Genomic DNA, 8,506 nt, shown 5'->3' with positions numbered 1-8,506 from the left:
GTGGTTTTTGTATTAGACCCGTCGTCCATTTATTTGTAAGTCAATGCATGTAACCGTCATTTTTTAAGCTACTTTTTAAGCTATTGCTCGTTCACTACGCTGGCCTTCCTGAGACGAACGAGCAAGAAACTCTAGGGATTGCTCTTTTCTAATAAACTTAAATGCTATGGAATACACTTTGAATCATAATTGTGTGGAATCTAGACTCTTGTTGTCTTTCCATATTTCTTTATCTAAAACATACTTTTCAATTTTGTAACATGAATTTTCAATTATAATACTTTTAAACTTAGGAAATGATAATTTTAATATATTCTCCGGAATGTTATTATGAAAACGTATACAGTTCCACATAAAAGAATCGTTAATTAATCAATTCCAAGTAGCGGATATGCTGGCGAATGAAGAGTCCCATAAGGCGGAGTTCACTGCCTCATGTTCTGTGAAGCGGTGATGCTTCAGAAGGAGGTCGCCGAGCGGGAGAGGGCCGACCACGCTCGGCGGCGGCAACCCTTCGCGGCTGCGGGCGTTCGGAGCGGGGGCTCCGTTTGCCAGTAAAGTTTGCAACCGCGAGGAGGACGAGGACGTGGCTCCTCACAGGTCTGCCGTCCGCTAATTAATATAATTAAAATAACATTCTGAGATATCATAAGAAACCATGAAACTCAGTTTTAGAACATTGAAATTGTTTGATGATACTTCTCCTATTTTTATCTTTTTTTAAAAGAGAATTTTGTCCTCTATTTTTTGCTATTTAAAACGGTTATTTGACCATTTCTCACATAGCCGCGTTTTTGTTAGCGGACGGCCGAGACGCTGCGGGGGTTTGGTGCGCTTATTCGATCCCGGATCTCTCCCACTAGAGCACCCGAGTAGGCCACCGTGAGGTTTTAGCCGGAGAGGTATCCCAGGAAAAAAAGCTTCGATCGTGGTGTGGCCTACGCAATAGGACGTCCTCGATTTGGTCGCGGGAAGTTCGCCTTGGGCGACCCTTGCGCATTAACAGTTTGCTATCAATCATTGTTAACCAATCATAATCCTAAATAGAATTCTAAATTAACCAATGTTATTTAATACGAAATATACGCCGGTTCAATTGATCAAATGTCAAAGTGTATAATATCTAATTTGAATATATTAATATTGATAAATTACTAAAATAATAATCCATAAACTATAATTTCAAGGCTAATAAGAACTTAGTAGATAAATCAACCTTATGCCGTCGTAATAGTGCGTTTAAAAGAAACAGGTTGACTAACTTTCGTTTGTAACTTTAACCTGATAAACAGTTATTTTTTGACAAACAAAACTTAGGAAGTTTTTTCGTCCAGAGTTTTTTCGTCAACAGGGTGACGGTCGTAGAGGCAGTGTGCCTCGGATCATTGCGATTTAAAGCGCTGAGTGTCGCTTACCAACAGGAGCACGAATCATCAAAATCGGTTCACTAATGCCGTAATAATTCCGTAACATATATTTTTTAAAACACATCGATTTGAGAACTTCCTCCTTTTTTGAAGTCGGTTAAAAATGTCTACAACAAAAGTTTTATCACGACATTTTCCTTCAGCGTTAGAAAGATCTTATTGCTAATAACTATTGACAAATGTACATACGTACATTAGAAATCAAAATCATAAGGAATTCGTTCCAATGAGAATCAACCGTTCTCTTAGAGCAAGAATATTTTTCCTTGATTAATTTCTAAACAAGTTTTCGTGTTAAAGTCAGTGTGTTTGGACACCAGTGACATCATTTCATTAGTTAACAAATATGATTTGAAAGAGATGTCAAGGCTTCTTAAAATGTCAATACGTCTGTCCATCAAAGTTAATTTACACTTTGTACAAAAGTTCGACAAGTTATATAAGGTCGCATACATTCGTAAAATTCTAATACTAACACCATAAACAACAACTAATGTTACGTCATCATCATCATCAACAGCCTATCGTAGTCCACTGCTGGACATAGGCCTTTCCCAATGCGCGCCATTTCGCCTGGTCCTCAGCTCGTTGCATCCATGTGCTGCCAGCAGCTCTTCGCAAATCGTCACTCCATCTGGCCATAGGGCATCCCACACTACGTTTTCCGAGCCGTGGTCTCCACTCATTTCCCCAGATGTGGTCAGCCCACTGCCAATTCAGCTTGCTGGTTCTACCTTGTCGACGACCTTAGTCCTCTGTCAGATAACCTCGTTCCTTCAGAGAAACTCCGGGCATAGCTCGTCCCATAGCTCGCTGACCGACTTTCAACTGGTGAACTAACCATATCGTGAGTGTCCACGTCTTGGCTCCGTGTGTCATAACAGGTAGAACGCACTGATTGAAAAGCTTTGTTTTCAAACTTTGCTGTATGTACAATAGTCACCCTATTGTTACGTGACTTTTTATAATTTCTCTTTCTTACAAAAATAAAAGTATTTAAAGAGGGGGCATTACTAGAACACCTTGGCCAAAACCACTTTAGAAATGTTCGTTTTCCAAATTGGTCCCACAATTCATCATCTTTCTACATTAGTTTTGATACGAGAAGGGCACTATAACCTGTGCTTGCACAGGAACATTATAAGTTCAGGTTTTGACCCCAGATCAGCCAGTGCACATAGTTGTCACAGACCGTTGTCACTGACTTCATCCGGTTCTCAAGAGGCTAGTGGTTTGGGTGAGTCGACCCGGGTGCACGTACAGTACCTTGTATTGTACACCACGCATTGCACAACTAGCGGTTGCTACCGCTAAGACGTCGACTCTAAAGTGCACTATCAAATCTCCTCATTGGTAGCGGAGCTGTAAAGCACGCTCATTTCCCGACGCCAAAAAACGGCGTTTCTCCAGTTCCCAATAACCTAAGTTGGAGAGACAGGAGGATATCTAGCTCATCCTCTATTAGCTCTCTAGAAGACAACAAATAGATAGAGGCTGCTTATTGGGCTAAAGAAATAAAACGCAGGTTTTCTACTGGTTTTTGGCGTTGACAAGAAGAAGAAGTGAACAAATAAAAAACAAGATCAAAGTGAACAAGGGGGCCAAGGAACTGGCTGGGAACCATGAGGTGGAGGCTACACTGACAAGAGTCTGGCTCTTAAGTAAGATGATGATACTTACATAGTATACTGACACCCGTCCATCTATGCCGAGCTCGCTTCATTGTGCCAGTATAACCTGAAACAAGACAAATAACAAGTAAATAAACTGGCAAAGAAGTGGCATAAAGAAAATGGTTGGTTCCTTACTGGTTGACAGGTCAAATTGTGGAAATATGGATGAATGACATTCATTTTTAAGTTACTTGTGTAAAATATTTTGTAGCAATGTTGAGCAGATTTATAAGGGAATTGGCAAGGCGTACTTATGTATGAACTTCTGGTTGAAAGGAAATAATTTTCCTCACTAACCTATCCTATATAGTTATAGATCCAAAGAAAAAAAGTATCAAATCGACGCATCCGAAGAACAGAGTCCGATGTGATTATATAGCGAAAAGAGAATAAGTACGTTACGAGAAAGATTTCGTTATTCAAACTAAGGCCTATCTAAAGGTGTTTTGAGAATTTATAAATCTTATTTACTTTCGGAAATATAAAAATGAACAAATATCTGACATCCGCAGCGACGAAGAACGAACGAAATGTACTATGTCCTGAGAACAAGTAGTCTTGCACATAGATCTTTGTTCTGCGGAAGAGTCGAAATACTTTTACACTTCGAAATTATTAAATTCAAGTATTGTCGACTTTTTGTCCTTGCAACAAGACTTATTATGCTAATGTAGCTCTGAGAGAGTGAATTGAGACCTTGCATTGTTGATACTAGTGATGGGACTCGTGTGGGAATATACAACTACTAGACTAAACCTCATACGCTAAAATATTAGTCGTCTCGTATTAGTTATCGATAAATATGCGAATACTGATGGTTGACAAGTTATATAAATAAAATAAAGTTTTAAAATAAGTTCTCATAATGGTTTGCTTTCTTTAAATATACGTCGCGACTGTAGTGCTGTAGTGCTGCCATACCAGAGAAATACTAAACGCAAAATGTAAATGTATTATATTATAGACCGAAACTACATGCACAATAAATTATTGCAGAGTAAAAGTAAGTTACAAAAACAAAAGTGTAAGCAGTAGCTAACCATGAAAGTCTCTTACAAAAACAAATAGTTATTTAAAACTAAGCAAAAGCATAAAAAAGAAGATAGTTGACAGAGTTTCACAAGGGTGACGACAGACGACATTACGCCCTTGGTTTTTACTGCAGAGAAGTGGTGTAAATCGATCGTTCTACAATTTTGGCAAAAGCAATGGGATTCTGAGAATTCGCGCTTAAAACACTCCTGGGAGAAGATATGAAGAATGATACAACATATACAGGTTCACCTAGTTTAAAAGTCAAGAGTCGTCGATTGCCAAGTACCCACACCCACCCAGTAAGTAATCCACAATTCAATCATGTTAATACTTCTGTAATTTATGGAAATAAACACATTTAAGACTTTTTAATGATATCAACCTGGCGGGACCAACAAATTGCCAGGTGGTAAGCGGCATGCCTATCCATGGTTACCTACTGGTATTCCGAAATGACATTTTCCAAAACTTACGTTTGTTTGAATTTTCACAACCTCGAAAGTAATTTAAAGAGGAAAATGTTTTAACTTAACCTAATCTAACCGAACCTAATCGTGTCTTTGCGGTAATCATCCAACATATTTTGAAAGAACAACGGTTTCGTTATAATTCGGCTTTCGGTGTAATGAAAATTCGAACAAAATTCGAGTTTTTTGATAGGTTACCCCTATCCATAATAGTTGTAGGGCCACTTAGTGATCTGTGCTACTCAAAGTCCAATGCGCCTGTAATTTCTTCAGTATACTTCGCCCTTGTATGACCTCCATCTACCCTATGTTCCCCGTCCTATTAACCTTAAAGCCCTTCTTGTTTATATGTATTCTCCCTTTATTAACATGTTGTGTGATTTTATACGCTTTAATAATATTATGATTTAGTTTGTTATTTGCCTATGATTGTTTTTTTACCTCAGGCATGATCTCCGCAACAGTTCTTCCAAAAAGAAATGCCTTGTTGCTATTAAAATGCTAGCATTTTCGTTGAGTATTAATAATAATTTCACCAGCAACCTTCGTAGCCATAATGCAGTAATGCTCACATTACTGCAGAAATACATACGACATAACACATTAACAGATTAATGTATTACGGAAAATTCATTACATATTTAACTGCTAGTTAGAAGTGATAATTTCATGTGATATAACAGTATATGAGACTGGAAAAGTTGACGACTATCTTAAAACTAGTTTAAACTACATTCTTAAGGATATTATATCACGGCCAGTTACGTGGTATCATCACTGACTGATAATGATAAGTTAAGAAGATAAATTGTATAGATTAAAACTAAACTGCATTTGTTTATAATTGGCAATAAAGTAAAATGAATGAGGACTGTGTCGCTTTTAGTATTAGTAGGAAATTGTAATCATTCAAAGGTATTTGTGACTGTTTTTACTTAGAAAAGTCTGCTTCAATATTATTAAATAGCAGTAGAGGTCCTTGTGCAAGAGTTCGATTAGGGAAGTACTTTGTTTGAAAACTATTCTGCCCAATCATTACGGTGACAACTGCGCTCCGATTGGCAAGCCTGAATTGACGGGTCGAAATCGAAACAATTGACGGGTGTCGTCAATTGTTTCACTTCAAATCGACCATTTGAACTTGAGCTTTGCTTTAATGGACGAGAATTACATATTTAATATTTAATTAGCGATGAAATGTGATTCCTTTTGTTTTGTAATTACACGTTTCGCTGTTTTTCGCGCACCACCGAATGGAACAACCCACTTAATTTGTTTGAAAGCTATTCTGTCATGTCATTACCATGACAACTGCGCTCCGATTGGCTAGCCCGAATCGAAACAAATGACGGGTGTCGTCAATTGTTTCACTTCACATTGACCAGTTTAGCTTGAGCTTTGCAACAATGGACGAGTATTGAAAAATTATGTATTTAATATTTATACCGATGAAATGTGATTCCGTTTCTTTTGTAATTAGATGTTTTGCTGTTTTTCCCACACAACCGAATGGAACAGCGCCCATTGTTAGAGATATTATCTTTATTACAATAAATATAGAATATTTTTGGAATATACGGAGACGTACACACAGGTCAGTTGTTGGCGCTGTACTATTTCTGCATTCTAATTTGTGATTTCAGCGCAAACGAGAGTTGATATTTAAAAGTGATATAAGGCCCATTTGCCTGATGAGTTGCCAGGGATGGATGGCCCATATTTCGTCTCTATTTCTGATTATATACTCGATATTAGACTATATTATAACGGAAGTAATACCATCTTTACTATTTCTGCCGCCGCACGTGTTATCAAGTGTTCGTGTTTTTAATGTTCGCGTATTGTGTTCTTACGTAACCTAACACATGAATTAAAGATAGGTAATATAAATTGATTTTTGCCCTGACTCCAGGGTCAAATTAGGTTGAACTCTACATCTTTCATACCGTCGATAAGTTAACGACTGTACTCTACTTTCTAAATTCAAATTCTAAAAAAGATGTATTTTATTCACTAAATGATTATTAGTTCTTTTTCTTCATCCGCTATCTTCTAATGAAGGTCGGAAGATCATGATCGCAATCGAACTTTGGACACTACGGCTCTGAATAATGATCGGGTGCTCTTGTTGAACCACTGGCGCAAATTTTTGAGCCAGGATATTCTCCTTCTTCCTACGTTAAGAGAGGTCTCTTTCCTTATGTTTTGCCTTGTAATAGGTCGTACTTTGGGTTTCTCAGCATATGGCCCAGATATTCCAGATGTGTTGTTTACCACAGTATGATTTTTTTCTAATTTCCCCTAAAAACGCTCCGTAGTTACGAGTTGACTTGCCAGGAGCTTAAGAACCGACATTTCCGTCTACCCTATTTCGCTATCTACAACTACCTTCATCTCTATTGCTGTTGCTTCATCTATATTCTCACGTGAAGTCACGCGTGGATACAGTGAGTGTGGTTTGTCGAAAAAAAAGTAAGTGACAATGGTAACGCCACGAATGATTGAGATGTTGTCGATTAAACATAAAAATTACGAAATAGTAAAAATCCATATCAATGTCGATATTAGCGATATAAAAATATTACACATATCGATATGAATTATGCCCATCACTAAAATACACAATAGCGCGATGCTGTGACATAACACTTCCGATCATTATGTTCTTCACTTCCGAATATGGTTATATACCTGCGTACACACAAACTTAGAAACAAATGATGGCTTCTTTGTAAAATACACGAAGGGATTACTTATGGTAATTGATGATGGCTTCTAGTACATAAACCGTCTCCAGCTACTTGGAATGGACCTGTCGTCCAATCTGAACTTCGGCAAATGCAATGAAAAATGCAGCCATGAAGCTTGACATCCTTTCCAAGGTGAGGCGTTACTTCACACCGGGACAGTTGCTTCAGCTGTACCAAGCCAAGTCCGGTCGTGTATGTAGTCCTGCTGCCACTTAAGGAATGGCTCTGCTAAATACAACAACTTGGATTCAATCGACAAGCGTGCCAAATGTCTTATAGGTGACTCGGAATTAGTTGAGGTGATGCTGCAGAGCCTTGAACACCGCCGTAAAGTTGCCTGCTTATCAGTATTTTGCAGGATATGTCACTAAGAGTGCGATAAAATTGCATAATATGGTTCAGCCTTTCCCTTTCTATCATAGGGGGACTAGACTTGGGCTGGGATTCCACCCCTATGTTGTGGATGTTCCCAGGATTCGCAAGAAACGTTCCGCTTCCACATTTATATGGCAAGCGGCTAGAAAGTGGAATTCCTTACCAGCGGTCTTATTCCCCGAACGCTATAACTTGGATCTTTTCAAGGTAAGACTGAATAGACATTATTTAGGTGTGCATTAAAAAAATGCTACTCCATACGTAAAATAGATACATTTTAAAACGTAATAGTCTAATACACACTTTGAGAGTTTCGTCTACAGAATATCTGGCCAAAAAACTTAGCTGGAGTGACCTGCCACAAAGTGGCAATGTTGAACCTGAACGATATTTTATATTTATTGATTGTTCCTAGCCTAACTATTTAGGGGCAATGTGAAAACAATGGCTCCTGTCTGTGCAGAAATTGGTCGGTGGTTAGTTCCACTAACAACGCTAAATGAATAAAATTTTAGAATGTTTCATGTTTTTAATTACAATTTTTGTTTTATACATTTTACATGCGCAATACAGACAGCCTCCGTTGGTTGGTGTTTAGTATACACTCCGCTTGCCGGTCTGGTGTAGCGAGCGAATAGTTTGTGACGCCTGAAAATCAACAATGCTGAGTCTTCATCCTTTATGTCCACATTACTGTTAGGAAATGAAACTATTTTTCCGGATTTAAATCGCGTATATTTGTTTTTTCAAACAAACCGACGTTTCGGGCCCTTTACAGG

At 38.1% G+C, this 8,506-nt stretch overlaps 1 protein-coding gene across 1 annotated transcript in view; it reads right to left on the bottom strand.

Annotated features, from left to right (window-relative positions):
* LOC113238673 overlaps positions 1-8,506 on the bottom strand; it is an 88,829-nt gene that overhangs the window by 17,320 nt on the left and 63,003 nt on the right. Inside the window, 1 exon segment of the mRNA XM_026475511.1 lies at positions 3,108-3,164. Coding sequence (XP_026331296.1) covers positions 3,108-3,150 — 43 coding nt within the window. The 5' untranslated portion in view covers positions 3,151-3,164.

The sequence above is a fragment of the Hyposmocoma kahamanoa genome, unplaced genomic scaffold (genome assembly GCF_003589595.1).
Source record: "Hyposmocoma kahamanoa isolate Upper Pololo Valley unplaced genomic scaffold, ASM358959v1 104, whole genome shotgun sequence".
Lineage (NCBI taxonomy): Eukaryota > Metazoa > Arthropoda > Insecta > Lepidoptera > Cosmopterigidae > Hyposmocoma > Hyposmocoma kahamanoa.
This window is presented reverse-complemented; position numbering and strand designations above follow the sequence as displayed.